The sequence below is a fragment of the Branchiostoma floridae genome, chromosome 18, assembly GCF_000003815.2.
Source record: "Branchiostoma floridae strain S238N-H82 chromosome 18, Bfl_VNyyK, whole genome shotgun sequence".
NCBI classification, from domain to species: Eukaryota; Metazoa; Chordata; class Leptocardii; order Amphioxiformes; family Branchiostomatidae; genus Branchiostoma; species Branchiostoma floridae.
Window position 1 is genome coordinate 10,610,683 of NC_049996.1, and position 22,202 is coordinate 10,632,884.

General features: G+C 40.4%; 1 protein-coding gene and 2 long non-coding RNA genes across 3 annotated transcripts in view; 1 reads left to right on the plus strand and 2 right to left on the minus strand.

The window, feature by feature from the left end:
* Positions 1 to 808: 808 nt before the first annotated feature.
* On the minus strand, positions 809 to 4,861 carry LOC118405260. Its single transcript, XR_004829864.1, has 3 exons — positions 4,544 to 4,861; positions 4,069 to 4,164; positions 809 to 2,553 (listed from the first exon to the last, which is right to left on the minus strand). It is a non-coding gene; the product is annotated as an uncharacterized LOC118405260 (long non-coding RNA).
* Positions 4,623 to 6,180, plus strand: LOC118405261. Its single transcript, XR_004829865.1, has 3 exons — positions 4,623 to 4,788; positions 5,202 to 5,324; positions 5,514 to 6,180. It is a non-coding gene; the product is annotated as an uncharacterized LOC118405261 (long non-coding RNA).
* Positions 6,181 to 7,848: 1,668 nt separating this feature from the next.
* The window catches only part of LOC118406087 (epidermal growth factor receptor-like), a gene marked incomplete in the record, with an annotated part of 105,587 nt that continues 91,233 nt past the window's right edge, over positions 7,849 to 22,202 (minus strand). The window contains 13 exon segments of the mRNA XM_035805948.1: positions 7,849 to 11,294; positions 12,887 to 13,057; positions 13,687 to 13,767; positions 14,394 to 14,574; positions 15,076 to 15,126; positions 15,380 to 15,583; positions 18,452 to 18,549; positions 19,178 to 19,324; positions 19,609 to 19,684; positions 20,329 to 20,420; positions 20,635 to 20,698; positions 21,332 to 21,517; positions 22,127 to 22,159. Coding sequence (XP_035661841.1) covers positions 11,059 to 11,294; positions 12,887 to 13,057; positions 13,687 to 13,767; positions 14,394 to 14,574; positions 15,076 to 15,126; positions 15,380 to 15,583; positions 18,452 to 18,549; positions 19,178 to 19,324; positions 19,609 to 19,684; positions 20,329 to 20,420; positions 20,635 to 20,698; positions 21,332 to 21,517; positions 22,127 to 22,159 — 1,620 coding nt within the window.

The window sequence follows — 22,202 nt, forward strand, 5'->3', positions numbered from 1 at the left end:
GAACCTTTCAACGTTAGGCTCTTTTGACCATTGCGAAAGATCAAACAGATGCTAATCAATGGGGGAAGGAGATAGCAGAACTCTAACTCCACCGGCCCCTATCAGACCTGTATTTCGCAGCTCTTTTGGACTCGTATCGTGTGCAAAGTAACCACCATGCCTCGGAGCTTTGCTCTGGCGTTCCCCTCGCCGGCACTATGTATTTAAGCCCCTATGGGGAAGAGGGGCCCTGGTGTTGTTTCAAACCAAATGTACATTGTCGGCAATTGAAAGCCTTGAGTATTTTTCATCCCGGGCAAGTAGCCCGCACCAGCATCATAGTCCTATAACAAGGCATATAATTTGGGTGTCCATACCCGGACTCGGGTGGTGTACAGTAGCCAAGGTTTGCACACACGTTGCCGAAATGTCTTAATTGGCGTTAATGTACAGTAATAGATATGATCACCCGGCTCTCTATGATCTTGACCTCTAGCACATAGTACGGAATCGAAAACAGTATACGATCTAGACTTAGCTCATCAGAACTCTCCTCAACGAAGATAAGCATCCTTTAGGACAACACGATCTCCTAACTATGGTTTTCTTTTCATTTGTTGAGACAACGTTTGTGTCCAGTTCCATCCCGGTGCTGTAACCCACAAGGCTGGAACCCCTGCCCTTGTTACTTGCCTAACGTTTCCTGTTTTCTTCCCCCCTTGCGATTGAACTCTTCAGCAAGTTGATTGACATATTTGTGAAAAAGACTATAAATCATAAAGTAGGCATTTTGTATTCTGTGCTTATCTTGCAGCTCGTTATGCTTTTTTTGGTTAAACTGTTTTGTAACCATGATTAGAACAGGTAACGATGATTTCCGTCGGGCCAAACAATGGATTGGCGGTAAAGCAAAGAGACATAAAGTGACGGAAAAGATGTTTCAGTTTCGTCGATTCGTGTTTCAAAGAAAAATGTAAATCCGAAGTGTGGTGGGGAGGCTTTTTTCTTATACTTATGCGTTTTTCCAGACAAAGGCCGAATAAGTTTTTTTAAAAGTTTCTTTCAATAAGAACAATAACTCTGAGAAATAAGTCAATTTGTAGGTGGATGTGACGCTGTAATAAAGGTCAATGTCAAATGTCAACTAAAGAGTGCTTTACACTGTTGATGTGGCGTGCAAAGTCCCATGGTTGGAATCCTTGCGTTCGACTGTTCGGCTGTTGTCACTCTCACAGTAAGAGTCCTCAGGACGGGATGCTATTCGCAGTCCAATCACTTACACAATACTGTATTTTATTATCATAATTAAAACAGCTGATATTTGTATACAATTTCATTTATTTTGTTGGTACGATGGCATTCTACCTATAAGCGATGCCTTAGTTCATATTTGGGGGAATGCCCCTTTGATGTAACAGAAATAAAAAGCCACACAGTATGTACGTGTACATTTTTTTATTGTGTTACAACATAGACATATATTCCTGGTCTTTTCTCAGACGATCCGGGATGTGCCTCAGCATGTTACTAATAATTGCATGATAGATTTATGCAAATGATCAAGTCTAGACGACTATATACATGTACTAGTATTTACACTCGTAGCCTCCATGTACATATGGGTACTTCACTTCATTTGATAGAACACAGCAACAAAAATATGATTTATAATAACTTAAAAATCAAGTATCATCCACGGTGCAGAAAAATTTGAAAGACAAGAAAGCACACTTCTTGATAAATACGAAATTTGTTTAAACAATTGTACAATTCGAGTTTTTTTAGCGTTCAATGGCCAGTCTCAGTGGAAGTAAGGCAGGAATACTATACGTTAAAGAAAGTCAATGTTCAAAATCAGTCTATCCCACATACCAAATATCGCAAATCTGTTCACAACGTCTTGAGTTATGCCATGAAATGTTATATGATAACGCCGCCGCTGCTGCTGGATGCATTCTGATCACCTATGTATTACGCGCGCTCTCAATAGAATAACATAACTATCTTGTACGAAATTACTGTATATTTAAGCACGATCGCAGGGGCTGCAGGGATGTCGTCATAAGCGTATTGCATGTTGCTGGCATGGGTGCCCGGGGGTTGGATGAGGGTGGAAGATGACGTGGAGTCAAAGAAAGGTGGAAGAGGAAGGTTGGAAATAGATTTAAGGTTGCTGAGACAGGACAGGAAGAAGTAAGTAACAAAGCTTGGGTGGGGTAGAGGGGTAGAGGGGCAGAGAGAAGGGTGGGGTAAAGAAGGATGGGGGAAAAATAAAAGATGGGTGGGGTGGAAGTGAAATAAAGGAAGTAATGTAACTTACCTGGTTCTTCTATTCTCAAAGCGAATGTAAGGACACAGCTCTAGAGGCGAATGATTCAGAGAGTGCAATACATAAAGGCATTCTTAATGTTGCGATAGCTGGCGAAAAAAAAACAGAATGAGCCGATCCTTACATCTGCTTGGAGACTAGGTTTCGGAGTATTTTCACCACTGTGGAGCGTCAGGCAGTCAGCGAACATATCGGCGTTGAGGAGCTGCGTTTTCTCCTCTCTCCCATGGCTTCACTCTGGCGATCTGACAAAGAAAAAAGAATATTCAACATGAATGATCGACTTAACTGGGTGGTAACTACAACTACAACTGATCGTCCGACAGGATGACAAGGACAAGAAGAAGAACTACAACTTTATTTCGAAGTAGATGTAAGGATCAAATAGCGTTCGTAAGTCACGTGTTTTTGCGATCTTTAGTATGTCCCTCTAAATCTAGTTGTGTATCAGTGCACATATTGCTATCATCGGCACATTGCGCTACTAGAAAGCCGTAAAAAATGTGGCAAAATCACACGTAATACACTACGGTGGATATTCTACATCTGCTTGGTGTTGGAGATTAATCAAGTGCAACAGGTAATTCAAAGATCAAGACTACAAACACCAGTGGCTGTAACATCATGAAATCACAATGCGGGGATTGTATGCAACATGAAATAAGCCTTCTAACACTAGTTACCACGCATGCGCGGGTGAAAGGAACTCTGGAGAATATGTCAAAGTTGAAGTCACACAGAACATCAACATTGCGCCATTTTGCACGCGCTATTACGTTCCGGACATTGTTACACAAATCAAGAGAGAGAACTGGTTTATTTATTTAAACACACAATGTCGTGTACAAGATTATAGTCCGAGGACTAAATTGCCTCGTACATTGTACAGGAGAGGCTGGCGCTTAGGACTAAAACAAAGGAATGTCCTGCCTAAATGCATTAATCTAAATATACTTATACTATATCACAATTTCCACTAAACTTAACAATTTAAAATTGTGGGTCTACACACCATCAATACAATGGTAGAGACGCGACTGTCGATGTTCTGTGTGCCCTCAACTTTGACATATCACCCAGAGTTCCTCTCACCCGCGCATGCCTGGTAACTAGTGTGAGAGGCTTATATACAGGAATGTTTTATTGATAAGATGCATTGAATAAAATGTTTCGATTTCAACTATCTCGTCCGTCTCACTATATATTTTAATACTAAAATAGCAGTTCTTATGTGTCTAAAGAGGAAAGAATCATTCAATGCTTGACGATGAAACATGACCATGCTTTATTAGCTTGTCAGCTCCTTTGGATGTACGATCGAACAACAACAATTGTCAGCATGGCGGACAAGTTCTGTTGCACACGTTGCCATGACAACATCTCTGAAATCAAAACCCTTCGACTCATATGTAAATGAGATAAATATCGAAAGTCATTCCTTCGCGACTGTTGCTGTAACATACTTCAAATTGTATATTGGCAAAGTCGACCGTGTACTGGCATGCAAATTCAATTCACTGTAACGACATAGGAAAAGGTCGGTCGTGGATTGACTAAGAATTGAAAGCCCTTCCCAACCTATACTCGAAGCAGCATTCCACTATTTGCATATCAAAACAACGTTGGCATTTGGAGAAGCACGTGCGCGCGTGCGCGCCCCTCCAACTCCTCCAACGTAATTACAACTTCTTTTGAATAACGTTCGGAAATGCTCTACTGACACGCTGAACAATAAGATAAACAAAGGAAATGTGTCTTACTTGTTCTGAGGGAAGCAGAATGAAGTGTTGACATTGTTCGAGCCGGACTTCGCGTTGAAGTAGGAGGCTGGGTGTGCTGCACGTGTCCGCTTACGGCTGAAAATAAATAGAAATGGCCATTAGAAAAATACACAACGTTATATTTACCATTTCCGAAGATGTGTGGCTACAATGAAATACTTGTTGGAAATTAACGTTAAGTCTCTAGACGTACGTCTCAGCCTGAAATTCATGTAGTAAACCGCACATTTTTTTACGCCCTAAAAGTTACGCATTCGTTAACGTGTTAATTCTAAAAATGCGCCGTCTTGTTACTTGCCACCAGTTTCAATTTCTAACAATTCAGGGAAAAGCACCCCAAGATACGAAAGTTACATAGCTGAAAGTACATTTAGCTGACCACACTGTTCTGAAAAACGAAAGTTAACTTCTGTTTAAAACGACTAGAAGAATTTTAGGCTTCAAGTTTTTTTACCTGCCTGGCACTGCACGCTATGTCCCACTTTTGAATCCGGAGTAATCCAACCGTTCATCCAAGCTCCTCATGAAACTTTGTCCGCCCATCACTGTCCACGCTGTTCCAGAAGCTTTTCCCCACAATTTTTGTGGAAAACATCCGTGAAAATGTGGGCAAAATGTACAGTTTGCATACATTTGGGGAGCCGAAATTAGGAAGACGACACGTCCACGGACCACGCTACGGGAAGAATTCAGCACCTGGTGAACCTGGTGTCTATTGTGTTTACCTGGTGGCACCGTGGCGGGAGATTTGAATATCACGTGACGTGATTGGATAAGGGGCGGTCGCTGGCGGTCGTGATTGGCTCACTAAGGATGATCGAGTCAAATTACTTCAATACTTTCTTACAAAAATACATTTTATATATTCTTTGTCCATTTATCCTTTGCGGTCAAAGCATGGAACTCGTGTAAGTCTGATTAAGTAAAAATTAAAATTTTGTTGTTGTAAAACAACGTTGTCTCAGGATATCCATGCAAGCTGTTATGAGCTTATGCAAATTAGGCGAATCTTAATAACATTCTTGGTGAAGGTATTGGTCATCGAACTTAATAAACTAAGATATGAAAATAGCTTTATTTTTTGTCTACTCAAACCGATTCTTAACTTACAGACTCAGTAAAGGAAGAGGACGCTACGAGAGGCTGGTTTGACCAACTCTGCCGCACAGTCGACGTCACAGATGACGTCACAACTGTTGGAACGGGACAGACGAGCGAAGGAAATACTGAAATAGGTAGGGGAGCATACTTTTCTGTAGATCATGATCTAGCCTATAGAATAACTGTAATACATGTACACATTTACGGACAACTAAAATTACACACCCTTTAAATTGGGTAATGAAAGATTTTCAAAGACAGGTGTTTTAAACTTTCAATCTATAATTTCATACATTCTATTTTCTGTGTTCAATCCGTCTTAGATGGTGACCAGTTCACTACAGGCTGGTTGCACTGAGGTGGTGTGAACGACTTCAACTACGTCATGTGCCACGTGATCACAGGGTGGGCAGCTGAAGGGGGAAGGGGTAGGATAAGTGATGTAGAAATATACAAGTATCACAATTGATTGTTCAAAGAACAAAAGCCTTTAATAAAAAGATAAAATAAAAAAAAGTGGCCCAGACTAGCCTCCAGAGGAAATGTGTCAGGTGTATTTTTCAAGGTACATAACTGATTCTAGCATTATCTGCTCTATCTGTCACATACTGAAACAGTCTAGACTTGATTTCCTTAGATGTTAACCAATGAAATGTATTAAATTGTCACCACCTGTATCAAGTACTAGATGCGTTCCCCAAAGAGATTGTCGAGCAGATGTTTGTAGAACACATTAGGACTGTATTTTCCAACTCGTTTTTTGGTGTACAAAAAAGGCCAAGCTTTGTTTACATTGCTCAGCGAAATGTATCTCTGATGCTACATGTTATGTGAGCACATTAGAAAAACAGCACATTTCATCATACAGTATATTTCTGTCATATCATTCCCTGCCATGAGTTCATCCTGGCTTAAGGGAGAGACTTCTGCTTGTCTTCTCTATTAATCTGATATCAATTTTGAATGACGTAACGAAAGAAATAGAAATAAAATGGATGTGGAAAGTTTGTTCACGTATTGCAGCCATTCTTCCATGTACTATACGTCCGGTAATACTGCAGGGTTTGAGGTAAGGATAAATAAATCTAAAAATATGTACATCCACCTCTCTCAATTTGTACTGCTTTATCTACGCGTGTTACGATTGTGTTCAGCACCAGGGACAGGTGTGTCTACCTACGGATCTCCTCTGCGCTTACTTTTTGAGGGCCCTCCTTGCCTTAGTGTTGAAGAACATTTCCTGTACTTATTGCTGAAGAACTTTTTATGTCCTTATTGCTGAAGGACATTTCCTGAGCCTAGTACTGAAGGACCGCCCCTGTCCTAGGTGCTGAAGGACCTTCCCTGTCCCTAGTGCTGAAGGACCTTCCCTGTCCTTAGTGCTGAAGAACCTTCCCTGTCCCTAGTGCTGAAGAACCTTCCCTGTCCCTAGTGCTGAAGGACCTTCCCTGTCCTTAGTGCTGAAGGACCTTCCCTGCCCCTAGTGCTGAAGGACCTTCCCTGCACTTAGTGCTGAAGGACCTTCCCTGTCCCTAGTGCTGAAGGACCTTCCCTGTACTTAGTGCTGAAGGACCTTCCCTGCCCCTAGTGCTGAAGGACCTTCCCTGTACTTAGTGCTGAAGGACCTTCCCTGTACTTAGTGCTGAAGGACCTTCCCTGTCCCTAGTGCTGAAGGACCTTCCCTGTACTTAGTGCTGAAGGACATTCCCTGTCCTTAGTGCTGAAGGACCTTCTCTGTCCTTAGTGCTGCAGGACCTTCCCTGTCCCTAGTGCCGAAGGACCTTCTCTGTCCTTAGTACTGAAGGACCTTCCCTGTCCTTACTTCTGAAGGGTATTCCTGTCCTTAGTACTGAAGGACCTTCCCTGTCCCTAGTGCCGAAGGATCTCCCCTGTCCTTAGTGCTGAAGGACCTTCCCTGTTCTTAGTGCTGAAGGACCTCCCCTGTCCTTAGTGCTGAGGGACATTCCCTGTCCTTAGTGCTGAAGGACCTTCCCTGTTCATTCTTTGCAATAACAGCTTTCTCTGCTCTCATACATCTTGTCATTTCTCTGATCCGTTCTCAAGCGCCTCCCTGTGACCAATGATAGCACTGCAGCTCATTGGCTGTGGCATTCAGCTATTTTCCCTCTGGTTCGCAAACACAAGCCATGGAGTAATAAAGTATGATGCATTTGTGGATAGCAATCTGATGTATATTCTTCTGCTGTTTATCTCTTTAAAGACCAGCAAGTATCTTGAGGTATATAGTTTGTGTCATTTGTTACCTACAAAGGTACAGTTGGATATGGGTAAAAGGAAAGCTTTCTATGGACAAGGTGTGTCCAATCCAGGTGATTAAATTCATTCATATGTTGAACTGTGTATTTCCTTCTACTTTCAATTAATTACATGTATGATTATAACTGCTTAAAGATATGGATCAAAGGAAAAGCAGTGTGGAAGATTATGGTTATCATACACCACTAACAGTGGACTAGCCCCCTGCTGTAGTGTCTTGCACAGATGTGTGGCCCAAGGGCTACAGAAATGGAGATGGGCACAATGCTTTTGCACCTGTTACAGATGCATGGGTAACTTTACCTTTAACAGTACCTTGTCCTGTTGAAGTGTAGGCCCTTGTTGCACCCAAGCAGAAAACATAACAACACACAAAAACAGTTACCACTAAATAACCACCTTTTATTGAACATATAATCCATGTACAAATACAAGACCTTCACCATGCACAAGATTATCGTCCCTCATGTACATGTACATCCTTCTAAAAACCTTAGCTTCTTCCTGTTTACAATATACAGCACACAAATGGCAGTGTCAGGCTTACACGCACAACACAAATACAGGGAAACCAGAATTCAAGATGGGGCTCATAATTCTTCCTAGACAGGCACATTAAAATCTATGACAAGGTAGCCCCCTGTTAAACAGTGTTGTTACCAATGTTCACATTTGTTAGGGTAGGAGATAAAGGATAGGAGTTTGAAATAATTGTCGGTTAAAGATTAATAATCATGCTGAATTTACTTGGTTGAAGGTTATGACTATTAGTGGAGAATGATAGATTATTGTCAAAGAGCGTAATTTCTATAAGGGCTGCTGATTCCATTGGAACAACAGCATAAAGTTACATGTACAAGTAACATTCATCTAAAAAATTAATCTTCAGAAAAAAAGGAAGATGTGTTTGCTGTGATTTGAAAGAAACATTCCCCAAATTTCTGAAGCAAAACATGCTCAAAGTTGAAAAAGTTTCACAACCATATTATTGAAATATTTCTTTGATGGTCACAGGAGTTCTGCTAATTATATCACTTTTTTCTTCATTACAAAACATTTAACATTTTATGGCACAATATGCTACCTTGTAATTATGACCTCTTACACCTCAAAATAATTTTCAGGTATGTAGGGTAGAGAAAGATGCATCTTATCCACCTCATTTTCATCTTAAATCATGTCTCAGCTTTTAGGTAAAATTTTAGCCTAAAATAGCAAATGTTCCACATGTCAGCTAAAATCATTTTGTTGCAAAAGGAATTCATGTGTCTTTCAATTAATAGCAAACATCTTCCTTGGTGACCCCTTGCTAGAAAACATTCATTAGAAACAGGACCAATATTCTACAAGTGTTACATAAGAATAATGCATATCATACATAGTAACGAGGTTACTTGCAACACAGTACATACATGTACACATACAATACATATAGGTAGCCATTAAAATGACGACATTGAACATTGTTAAAATCACTGTACCATATCTATCAAAATATACAATTTTTGCGTAAAATTTTCCAACACTGGTTAAAAGGCACTTCCTTCAATTACCGCAGGCAGAGCTAGCATTTCTCACTCCAGCATCTATGTACATTTTTGGCTTAATTGCAGAGTAGCCATTTTGGGAACAAGATTGTTACTTTTTCAGTAAATCAAAAAATAAGGAATAAAGAAAGAATTAAAAAGAACGTGAACTAGATGCTTGCCCTGTTTTGTATTTGCAGAAAGCAGTTAAAAAACAAGAGACCATAAAAGTCTGGTTCTATTAAAATCACAGAGAATACTATTTTGTTGAACAGCCCCAAGTTTAGCAACCCCATCCTTTGGTGACCTTTAACTCTGCACCAAGCTATAACCTTGTTAAAACCACTTGGTTAGATATGTTTTAATTTCTGGACACTTGTTTGTTACATTTAACATTTACAACAATTGGAAGGTCCTGGAATATACAATCTTAACATTACACACAATGTTTGCACAAAATATTGTGCTTACTTACAAAATGATGTATCCACTGTAGTCTATTATGAATTCACTATTTTAGGTGTAGAAAAAGCTCATTCATTTGCTTACGGCTATATCGAAAGATGCTCTTTCAAAGCTGCATAAAAAAAACAATCCATCAAGTTATGGTGAATCTATCACAAAAAACCTTCAGCACATTTTCTGCTATCAGCATTTCTGAATTTCACACATCCCAACCAATCACCATTTGCCTTGAATCATGCCAATGATCATGACAGCCAATCACCAGCTCCCTTGTATCATGCACTCAAACACCGGCCAATCATCATTTCCCTTGCTACATGGCAATGAACGTCACAGCCAATAAGCATCTCCCTTGTATCACGCCAATAACAATCCTCCTGAGCTTCATATTGTGCATAAGAATATTCTAAAATCTCTTGCGTGGATTGTTGTGCTTTGGTCAGAATTTCCACTTTATTGACTTGTATAAAGTTCCTGTGTGCGAAATTATGAAATCAAATCTGTAAAACTTTCCACAGAAGATACATTTTTGTTTGTTTGCTACATCCACAGCTTTTTTGCGCTTCTGGAAATGCATTGTGTATTATCACTGGGCGCCTTTGGAATTCATTTACATAAAAAGAATGGAGAAGCTAACTTTGTTATGTTAAAACCTTTAAGACATTAAAACCACTTTTCTCCCCTTGTAAACTTTGTGGCAGTGAAAAGCACTTCTTTACAGACCTTCCACCTTTAAAAACAATATTATTGTGATAACTTAACAGTCATCCATACATGTGCATTTACCTTTGGCTCATGCATTTTAGAGCTAAGATTGTTCACAAGTTTCTATAATATGTTGTCTATAGAATAAAGTAACCATAATAGGTTGAATAAATGTATACAAATGTTTGTCCTAAAACTGAGCTTTATATATTCATTGTCACACCATGTTTTTTCTCACCTTATATACACAGTAATTCATACAAAATAGAAAAGTAGTACAAAAATTTGATATTAGCATGAAAAAAAGGCTGTGCCCATGGCATGGGGCCTTGACAAAACAAAATGCTCCAGACTAACTTGAAAAAGAAGAAAACTTGTGCATATACAGACAAAATAGGAATGAAATGTTATATAATAGACCAGCCAATCTGTTCTGTATTGCACTCAACACAAATATCGACACACGAGGACGTTTTAGGTGGGGAAGCATCACCTAAGGACTATAATTATTCACATCTGTGGTTTTCTGTTCCTTGGAATTTTACACCCAGTAAAATGATTCAGATCTCATCTGAGTATTTGGAATGTTTTGGATGAGAAGGTACAGCTGTTCTTATCTAATATCAAATAAAAGAATTTTTTGGAAGAAAATTATGACCAATTCCTTCTAGAGAAAGATCGTGGAAAGAAGAGAATGCCTTGCAAGTTGTAACATTAATATAGGGACTTGTGTTGGTAACACTAACAGAGTGAACAGTTTTAGGTCCAGTAGACACCCACAAACAGCTGTATCTTTCACCATAACATGTCTGTCATCTTATTCATTCCCGGAGTAACTTCTTTGAGACACATTGACGTCATCTTCTTCTCTACCCCTCCTTCTGTTGTGTGAGTCTTAAATGTCTGTCTCACTCGCTGCTTTTCTCAGCAAGTTTGCCTTCTTGTTTGCCCTGATGTCGTTGTAGTACTCATGATCTGACAGGTCATCATCATAGTAGTCCTCTTGGTCTTCGTTACCCAGAATTTCCTGGTACTCAGGATTATCGATAGCATTGTTTGATCCAAGTTTGCCGAGGTATTGTTTCAGTTTAGGCTTCAGTCTGTCGTTCTTGAGCGCATCTTTCAGACGACCTAGGAGGAAATGTTACACAGAGTTTGATTACTTGCAAAAAGATGTTGAAGGTTGAAAGCAAAGCATTTTTCTGAAATACCGTCTCTCATTCTCTAAACCCTTCAAGACTTAGGTGAAAATCATAAACTGATCTTGCAGCTTTATGTACACAGACAATGCATGGCTACATGTAAAACATTATCAACTTGAATCTCAACAATGCAACAGGAATTCAACAATTGATTTGCTCCCTTTGTTGAAACATGCTGCAACGATTTCACTGTATATTACATGTGTGCTGCCTAATTAAGTATAATGGGCAATGCTTTTAACTACTATGTGGTGAACAGCCTTTTCTATGCAGGCTACTCAATTCACAACACTCCAAATTTCAATTCCATCTTTCAATACTACGTTCCAATAAAAATGATGGAATGGAGCAAGAAAAGATGGAAATCTGCAAGGAAATAGAAAAGGCAAGAAAAGAAAAAGAAGAGAAGATAGAGGACTGTGAGTGTCATAGATAAACATTTTTAAAGTACAAGTAGAAGAATACACTATATAGTACTTCCCCATATAGCAACAATGCTCAACAATCGTAAGAAAAGATAAAATAACTAACATAGAAAACGTCTTTTTCAATTTCAACACTCACAGAAACAAGCTCTTTCCAAGTCAGATACCCAGTATGTGTAATAACTTGTTAGATATGTAATAGTTTAACAAAAATAAGCATAGAACTACAAATATATGACTTGATAATGAAACTAAACATAATAAGTATGATAATAAAACTTAAACCTTCTTGGATGAACTGACACTTCCTTGTGCTGTGAGAAAACTCTACCTTAGAAAACTCTTACATGACATGCAGAAAAGGGGGCAGCACCTACGTTCACCATACATCCACCACCGCTCGGCAAGATAGAGGCCTTCTCTAAGAAGAAGTTCTAGGCTATAACTGTTATATATCCACCTATAGGGAGAGAGGTGCAAGTGTAGAGAGCCTTGATTCCATCAGAAAGACAGAAGAATTATATGAATTATGATTATGCAGAGAATGATTCAAGCTGGTGTAAAGCATAGCTCTACATCTACGCATGAAATAATGATCACTACGCTACAAACATGCAAAAATATGACTACGAATCAATGAGGGTAAATGTAAAAGCTCTATGACAGTGTTGGAATAAAGACAAAATTAAAGACAAATCAAATAATCATCGTCTACAAGGAAAGTTTTGTGAGTGATTGCTACGGAGTGATTGATTCAGTTCTGGTCATAAATATTAATGTTTTATTGCAAGAAATCTAGTAAAAAGCATTTGTGGTAAAGACAGTAGTAGCTCATTAATGGTAGAAAATGGGTAGATGAGGAGGGATGAAACTTCTGAAAATTTATCCTGCTAATGTCTGTTTCTTTCAATATGCTCCCTGCTGTACATACGTAGTAGGAGAAGCACATGGGTATTATATATATATATATACACATAAATATGATGCTCAGGTTTTATGTTGGTGAGTCCGACCCATACAAGACAGGGAACAACGGATGCTCAACTGGATAGTAAGTTAGTTAGTGAGTCTGTGAGCGACTCTCTCTTGACCCTACCTTCGTCGTTCTGGTCGGCAGGTGTGAGGGAATGGTAGCTGGCAGAGCGGGACGCCCCTTCGATGGAGGAGTGTCGGGGAGACTGGGACTGCCCCTCTATCGAGGAGGGTCGGGACCCCGGCGGGACGTACTCCTCTGTGGGCTGTCTGTCTGCATGGGGGGTCTGATCACCTGGAGGGGCGGATACAGGGTTAATAAATCTGTATCCAATTCCGTCATGTGACTTCCCTTAGTTTCACCTTCTCCTTGCTGCCTAAACCTGTAAGGCCATTATGATTTAATTTCTTAATTTCTAAAAGTGAAAACATAGCATTGAGGACAACATAAAGCTAGAGGGTAGGGAGGAAAACTTGAATATGACTGTATTCACCCTATAAAACACCAAGGCACAAACCTGGTACTCAGGCTTCATGATCGTTATGCTTTTCCATTTAAGGTTCTTTTTTTTAAATCCGAGAACCAAGAAATTAAATTGGTGTGGCCTAAGTGATACAAACTTGGCACAAAAGGGGTGCTTCAGTATCCATCGAATGCACAAACTGCTTCGTAGCTTTCTCGTCATTTTGAATGCTGCTTAACTTACCTTTGCAAACCATGATCTAGGCCTGTAAAGGCTCCAAAAAAGGGCCAGTCATTTGAGACAATCAACTTAAAGGCAATATTGATACGACATTGGATTTTTTTTAATACAATTTTCCCAGGCATTATGCAGCACCATAAACAAAAACCTTGCTTCACCAAGCAGTCCCTTTACCCAAGCAGATTCACAGAGGTAACATATGCAGTACTTCTTGACATACTGGTACTTTTCTTGGAACTTTTCTTCCGCTCTTTTTTTGGGAGTGCTGGTGGTGTCTCAAGGGGTTTGGGTTTTGTATCACCTAAATCATAGAACAAGTTTACTTATGTTGTAACACATCAGACAAAGATATCTTGAGACATATTCCACAATTTTGTAGACGACATTGGTATTGTTGTTCCCTGAGTAAATAAAGTCTAAAATCATATGTTAGTGAAATGACCCTAGACACTTTGTAGTCCCAATTATTCTTTACACAAGACGAGTTACACACATATTATGACAGAAATGATTTAAGATACCTGGCAACACAACACAAAATCTATATAGGATGACATTGTAACTGAATACAAATAACACCAGAAGGAATATGGAAAAGGAGTTAATGCTAGTTCACCTTAATATATGGGGTAACCTAGATTCATTGTTTTAAAGAAAAAATGGGCATTTAGATATTTCAGGTCAATGATGTGGGTTTCAAACGTCAGCATTTTCAAAACATTGCAATGTGAAACTACCTTCGATTTAACGGTCCCCAAATACCCTACTTTTATACACAATGGATATGGGTTATACCCTACGGACAAAGGATAACCAACATTACTGAAAGTGACCTGTGTTGCTTGTTCAAGGTGACATGGGGGAGCTATGCTGCTTTCCCTATATGTAGTTGGAGAGATTTTTTTCAAGATAAAATAATGTTTTTACCTTTGGCAAAGAAAATGGTAGGATCAGCACTGTATCTAAGACTGGCATCTCTGGCTGGCGGGTTTCCGTTCATCTTCCCGTTCTCCTTGAGAGACTTCTTGGGTCCGTTCGGCGGCCCTGCTCCTCTCCTCATCTCTCTCTCGTTGTCGTACTCATGGTCATCTAAGCTTTGGTCTGAGTGCTGGAAGAGAGATGGTACTAAAACTTAGACTTTGCTAGTTTGGCCTCGTTCAGCACATCTGAAACCAACCTGATGCTGTAGCATCTTTCACAGATATCTAAAGTGGCAGCATTTATTTTCGGGGGGAGCGCTAATGCTCAATTTTCAACAAACTCCCTTTCCCAGTATGTTGAAAATCGTGGATCATAGCTCACCCTGTCAATGAACTCTGCTACTCGAGCAGTCTGAAAGCTATTGATGTTGCATGTCCAGGTCAAAACTTAGTACAGCAAAATTTGATGCAAAGCACAGTGAGAGGAAGAAGCATGTTTAGGTTAGTAGATTGGAATCTATTCCTTAAATCCAAAGCAGTAAGGCCGTTTGAACATTGCCACACCACAGCGCCACCTATCATCTTCCTAGAACACTGCACCACCTGTTGCTTGACGTGTAAATACTAACACCTGCCAGCTGTAAGTTAGTGCTTTGTCCCCCACCAAAAAGGTTTTTCCTGAACCGTACCTTGAAGAGAACTCGTTTGTCAAGTGATGGAGGGTAATAGCGATCTCTATCCTGTGGAAAGATTTTCAAAAGCTACATGTAGTTGTTATAATTATCATTTTAACATGTGACTGTAAGGCCACACCTATTCCCTTTTTCTGAGCAAATATGTACATGTACATGATTATGTTACGTATAAGAAGTATAATCATTATGAAAGAAAGTAGAATTCTCCTTTTGCTCAATTTGTCCTAAACAGTGTTATGCAGTAGTTTCCATATTTCTTCCACAAGTCTTTGAAATAGATTTGTGTGTGACTCTTTACCTTGACGTTGTTGACAGAATGCATGGGAGAATAGCCTGTTGGCTGGTTGGTGAGGGATCCCAGACTACCCTGGTGGCTCCGGGACATCTGGGAAGGCAACAGGTAGTCCTCCGCATCCATCAGCCCCTCCAGGTCCTCCTCGTCACTCAGCATGTCAAAGATCCTGTTCTCCGTCGGGCTCGGAAGCTTCATACGATCGTCGCCCTGTGTGGGTGAAGAGAAGTCAACGTCAATGAAGGTTAGACATCCAGGTCAGATATGCTAAAAAGCAGTTACTGTAAATGCATTTAAGTTTGCGGCGATTTAATTCGCGGTAGCGGAAAAAAGTACTTTACGCGGTGGTTTTAAGTTCGCGGTAGCACCATGCACTGTAATCTCTTACTGCCATGGAAAATGTTTGCGGTGGTTTTAAGTATGCGGTGAAGTGGCCACTGTAAAAACCACGAACATTAAACCAATGTGAAAGTTCCTGCATTTACAGTACTCATAAAAGCGCTTAACTGGATAAAACATTATGATTTTGGGAACGGACAGATGTTTCAGACAACCATCCGGCGTCTTTTGTCAGTGAACAGAAGTGAACTTTCACACACAAGGCAGCACATAGCCTTTCTATAAACCACTCTCTTGAATCTTGAGAAGATAATGGTGGAAACAAATACTGTCACATACAAAAAAATGGAACCCAAAATACACAGTACAAATTTCATGGTGAAAGTAATGATATAATCTATACGGCACAGTCACCACAAGAAGATGTAGAGACCAGTACCATGTCTACATGTAGCTTCCTGCGCTATAGGCCCAGGCATGTACAGCAGAGAAGAGAGAGAAGACAGAATTTGTGAAAGATCAGAAAAATATCAGCATGCTTTAACTTTTTAAGCTACCACAACAGAAACAAACTGATTGTTCATCAAATATAGATTTATTGCTCTTGAAACAGAAGAGGGAAAAGCAAAACATAAAACTTAAGTTGGCTCCTATATAATTCTGATGATATTTCTGTAAAAATCTCTTTAAACAAACATGTAATTCATAGACATTAAAAGCATTAAGGATAAATCTATTCCACAAAATCCCCAAAATATGTCAGTGGTTAAAGAAATGGGAGAGTATGGAAAAATATCTGGAGTTGGCTCACATAAAAACAGATTAACCCTTGTCCTGCTGGCTTTCTATACCAAAACTCGCCCCCACTGCTGGGGTTCCCAGACCCCTTTAAAACAAAGGGTACTAGTTTGATTTTGCTTATTTTTAGTTACTTTACCTTACATTAACCCCATAAAGGTATATATCATTGTAAAGCTTACAATGTGTACTTTCAAGAAATGTTGCATACATTTACAATTCTATCAGTCATAAGGGTTTACAGTGGCAATAAAACAATAAAACACACTTTTTCATTAAACATTTGTATTCTACTTTCATATCATACATTTCCAGTGTCAATTTCTTGACTACAATCTATCTTAAGACTTCTGACAACATTTTCTTGCCCATGTGAGAAAAAGAATCATGCAGGTATTGCTACAGGTGAGTTAATGATTGGACATTGTCCTTGGTGCTGAACTGGCTTTTCTGTCTAACTACTATCCCTTCAGTGTTGAATAAACTTCATTCTGACACTGTCTGGCAAGTGAAATAAAAGCTTGTTGTACCATACATTCAAGCTTGCTGTCTCTACTTTGCTTGAGAGTCTAAGTTAAGTTATCTGCACCTAATATATTTATCATAAAGTCATAAAAAGCAATAAAAAATAGATTAGTCCACAATATGTCACAATCATCTCTACAGCACCATTTAAAAAACTTTTGACATCAGTACAAAGTTATTGAGGAGTACTGGGGACATGACAGCGATACATAGAAGGTAAGAAAATAAACAGGTATTGCTACAGGTAAGTTAATGATTGAACATTGTCCTTGGTGCTGAATGGAGTATAATCACTATTCTTGTAGCATTGAATAAACTCGGTTGTGACACTGTCTGGCAAGTGGAATATAAGCTTGCTGTACATCAAATTAAAGCCTACAGTCACTATATTGCTCGAGAGTCTATGTTAAGTTGTTTCCACCTATTCTATTGATCATTAAGTCATAAAAAGCAATAAAAGGTAGATTTTGTCCATAATCTCTCATACTAAGCTCTACAGTACCAGTAAGATAACTTGTGACAAAAGTACAAAGTTCCTGAGGAGTTCTGAGGACAAGACAACGATACAAACGAGGTAAGAAAATAGATTCCCACTTCTTGGGGGGCCTACGTCATCACTCCGACTTGGTCTGGGGCCCCGGCGGGGTCAGCATCCGGCCTCGCACAATTGCCCCCCTCCCCCCCGGCCCCGACTGCATCCCCGACCCGGTTCCTGGCCTCCTCGGTCTTGAACACGGCCTCTCGCCCGACCACAGCCATGCCAGCCACGGTCACAGTCTGTTCCATCCGCCCCAAGATTTGCTGTAGCACTATAGGAGCCCCATGCATTCGGTAGCACGCCAAACTTGGATCAGATGTCGTCATATCAGCTCCTCCACCACTTTCATTGGATTCTCTGCCCAAATCAGGTAAAATGGGATCGGAATCCTTCCATAAAGTATTCGGTGTGAATCTCCGATACCATAAATTGCGGCATTTTTACGTTAAATACTGAAATTTTCCACCGAAAACAGCCAAAACAGCAAGACAAAACACTTCCGCGTTATAGCAGACGAAAATGACGCTCATGAATATTAATTAGCCTCGCATGGGCTTCTGGGATGACGTACTTCCGGTTGCGTAACCGGTCGTTGACCCCTGACCCCTGACCCATAACAGCTGATACCAAGTTGGATTCCCGCCACTACCGCACGCGAGTGCTACGTACGTATCCCAGACCTACCCCCCAAACTACAATAGTGTTGCACCGCAAATAGAACATGCATGTGCAACAACACAATTGTAGCGTGCCGCAGGACTAGGGTTAAGCATAGAAGAAAAAGCAAGGTCCTGTATGATTTTGTGGGTTGACTGTGTAAGTAATAATTCAAAAGTTTAATAATTATTCTTGACAAAGCCACATTTTTGTATACTGACCTGGATTACAATGTATCTGGGGGGATCTGCTGCCAGTTTGTGGAAGGTGTCCACTAACTCTGAAAAGTTGGGCCTGGCGTCAGCATCCAGCAACCAACCTGGGAGACACAACATACAGTCATGTACAGTCAAACTTAGTCTCAACAACAACTTAAAGGATTGATCATGAGGAAAATGGTTGGTAAGGAGGGAGGGGCTCCAAATAAGAGGGTACTAACAAAATTGGACAGGACTGTTTTAACATGACTTATTATGACTGGCGCTGCTTGGCTGCACCAAGTGGTTGGGACTTAACTTTTAAAAAATGGTAACAGTGCACAGGTGACCACTAAACACAGAATTCTTAATGCTTGAGTCAACAGGAAGAATTATTGTGTAAGACCCATAAAAAGTGGCAACAATGCCCAGATAGGCTAGCGACTTGGCTACTACTCCTGGCTCAGGACAATGTGCCCTTGGGAAAGGCACTTCACATAAGATTACTCACTCCATCTAAGGTGTAACAATGGGTACCTGACTTCAGTTGAGGTAAAAGGTGGTGGAAGGAGATGGACAGACTTTGTCTTCCATTACCATACCCTAGACACAGCGGATCAACCACACGCTGCACCTATGGCTTCTAAATTGGGATATCTACATGTACCTTAAGGTAACTTACCATCATGACTCTAAAGGTGGTCATTAGTTAAACAAATCAAACTTGGGTAATACAATATCTTTACTCACACTTGACCATGACCATGTAGAGGTCCAGCGTGCAGATGGGAGGCTGTGGGAGTCTCTCTCCTCTCTCCAGCAAGTCGGGTACATCCCTGGCTCGCACTCCGTCGTACGGCTTTCCTCCGAACGTCATCAACTCCCAAATTGTCACACCTGAAGGACAGGTAAGAAGTAACATTAGGACTTGTACACGTCTTTGAAAGCTTGAAGACTTTGTCAAGGCAGTTACCTCAATGGGACTTGTACAAAATGCTTGTTTTGATGGTTTTTGCAGTTCTTAAAGAAGATGCTATGATCATGAGCCACAGTATCTAGAATCACTTTTTCTTAACATCTACACATGTACAAATGTACATGTAGCAAGAGCCAAAAAGTCACTACAAGTCTGAACTAAAGACAAGGAAACTGACCACAAAGGAAAGGTATGTTCTACTCACCAAAACTCCACACATCACTCTGATGTGTGAACTTCCTGTACTGGATACACTCCAGCGCCAACCACTTAATGGGCATCTGTCAACATAAAAAGAAAAAAATTTAGTCAGAAGTACTGGCCTGATGTCAATCATGTGGCATCAAAAGATCAACTAACTAGAGTAGGAGACTAGGCTACCACTCCTGGTTAAACATTGTGTCCTTGGGAAAGGCACTAAGTCTTTACACAACATTAACATTCCTCACTACATCCTGGTGTTACATTTGTAACAATAGGTACCTGACTTAGTCAGACAAAAGGTGGTGGGAGCAGAGGGATGCACTCTGCCTTCCAATACTGTGACACAGTACATGTAGATTAACAACCCACTGCACCTAGGCCTCTAAAAGGCAATGGAACATATATCTTTGTCTTAAGCCGACACAATTCCATACTACAAGGCACAGTAGCAGGAGGGAGGAAACGAGGTAGGCCAAGGAAGACGTGGCTGGACAACATAAAGGTGTGGACTGGACTAAGCACTGATCAACTGATCAGAGGGGCAGAGGACAGAACAAGATGGGCAAAGATTACTGCTGATGGATGTTGTGGAGCCCCTACGACCACTGTGGTTAAAGGTCGTGAGTGAGTGAGTGAACTTTAAATCATAATGTCAGTCAACGCATGGCACTTAACACATTAGTAACATCTGTGGTTATGTTACTGTAATGTTACTACCAACCTTTCCACCTTCTGCATAGTATTCTTCTTCGTCGATATCCAGCAACTTGGCCAGTCCAAAATCAGTGATTTTCACCTGGTTTGGGGTTTTCACTACAAAGGGACACAAACAAGCTTCAGACTACATGTATCAAAAGAATAAAGTAACTTTACATGTGTAGTGTTAATAGTGTACAATGTATTAACGTGTGAGCCAAGTGACAACAAACTACAAGTATCTCATACCTAATAGATACATTTGTAAATCAAGTTGCTTATTTTGTTTATTGTGGAGTTGCTTATTGTGGAGAAAGTGTTTGCATCTCACCGAGAACGTTTCTTGCTGCCAGATCACGGTGAACAAGCCTCTTTTCTTCCAGGTACAACATTCCCTGTACATAAAAACAAACAGTCTCAATATCCTATATCTCAGGTTATGGCTATGTCCACAAAACAATAGACAAAGAGTTGGAGCTGCGGCCTTACTAATGGCTCGCCACATTACACTACATTGACATTTGTTTATCCTACCAACCTAAAGCTCTATTGTATATTCTAATGCTGTCTTTACCACAAATGCCTAATACACACTAGCTAGAAAAGGCAAACAGTAAGTACATTATGTAGAATATGTACTACAGTAAAAGCTGTTTAATTGCACATCCATTTGCCAGCATCTTTCATGCAATTATCCAGATGGTGCAACGATGCGAAAGTTATCCAGCAGCACCGCACGTACTGGTTCGGGATTCTGTGCAATTAACAGAAGTGTGCAATAATCTGTTGTGCAATTAGCTGGCTTCTACTGTATCATAGTCTTTCGAGACTGACAAATGCCAACTACTACAGTAACTATTAATGCTTCTACTAGATCATAGTCTTTCGAGACTGACAAATGCCTACTACTACTACTACTACTACTACTACTACTGAGACTAGACCATAGTCTTGCAAGACTGACAAATGCCTACTACTACTACTATTGCTACTTCTACTACTACTACTAGATAAGGCAACCAAGTTACCGAGGCAATCTGTGTGCACCAGTTCAGCAGGACCTGTGACCCAATGTTGTCCCTGTTCTGCAGCACATACTTCAGCAGGTCTCCCAGGGGCATGAACTGAGTAACCAGCATCGTCTGCTGAGCTAGGCACACTCCTAACAGTCGCACCAGGCACGGGTGGTCTACTGTGGCCATCACGTAGGCTTCCTGTGTTAGAGGATAGAGATACAACAGACTTTAGCACTGTGTGGCTAGCTACAGCGTGGTCTGCTGAGCTAGGCACACTCCTAAAAGTCACACCAGGCAAGGGTGGTCTACTGTGGCCTTCACGTAGGCTTCCTGTGTTAGAGGACAGAAAAACAACAGACATTAGCTGAGCTAGGCACACTCCTAACAGTCGCACCAGGCAAGGGTGGTCTACTGTGGCCATCACGTAGGCTTCCTGTGTTAGAGGACAAACAATAAATTTTAGAACTGTGTGGCCAGCATGGTTTGCTGCACCAAGAGTCGCACTAGGTATGGGTCGTCCATCCATTATAGACATCCGAATTACTTTGACATTTTTCCCCTCAAAATTTTGTACAGTAACTTTCTTCAAATTTTGACATCTGTCAGTAGAGACTAACACAAGTTTACATTCCAAATATGCACATGAAGTTGTAACAGAAAAGCAAGTCTGAACTGGACTTTGATCACTGATCGCGTTCTACTTTACATTCTGTTACATCAAGCCTTGAATTCTTTCACGGACAAGTCTTAAGTTATGTTGCTAACAAAAAAATGCGAGGAAAAGACAAACGTGAACTGATATCACACCTCTAGTAGCTCCTTGCTGGCCTCAGGAGTGGTGGCCCTCACGCAGCACCTTCACTGCAACAGGGATCTTCACATT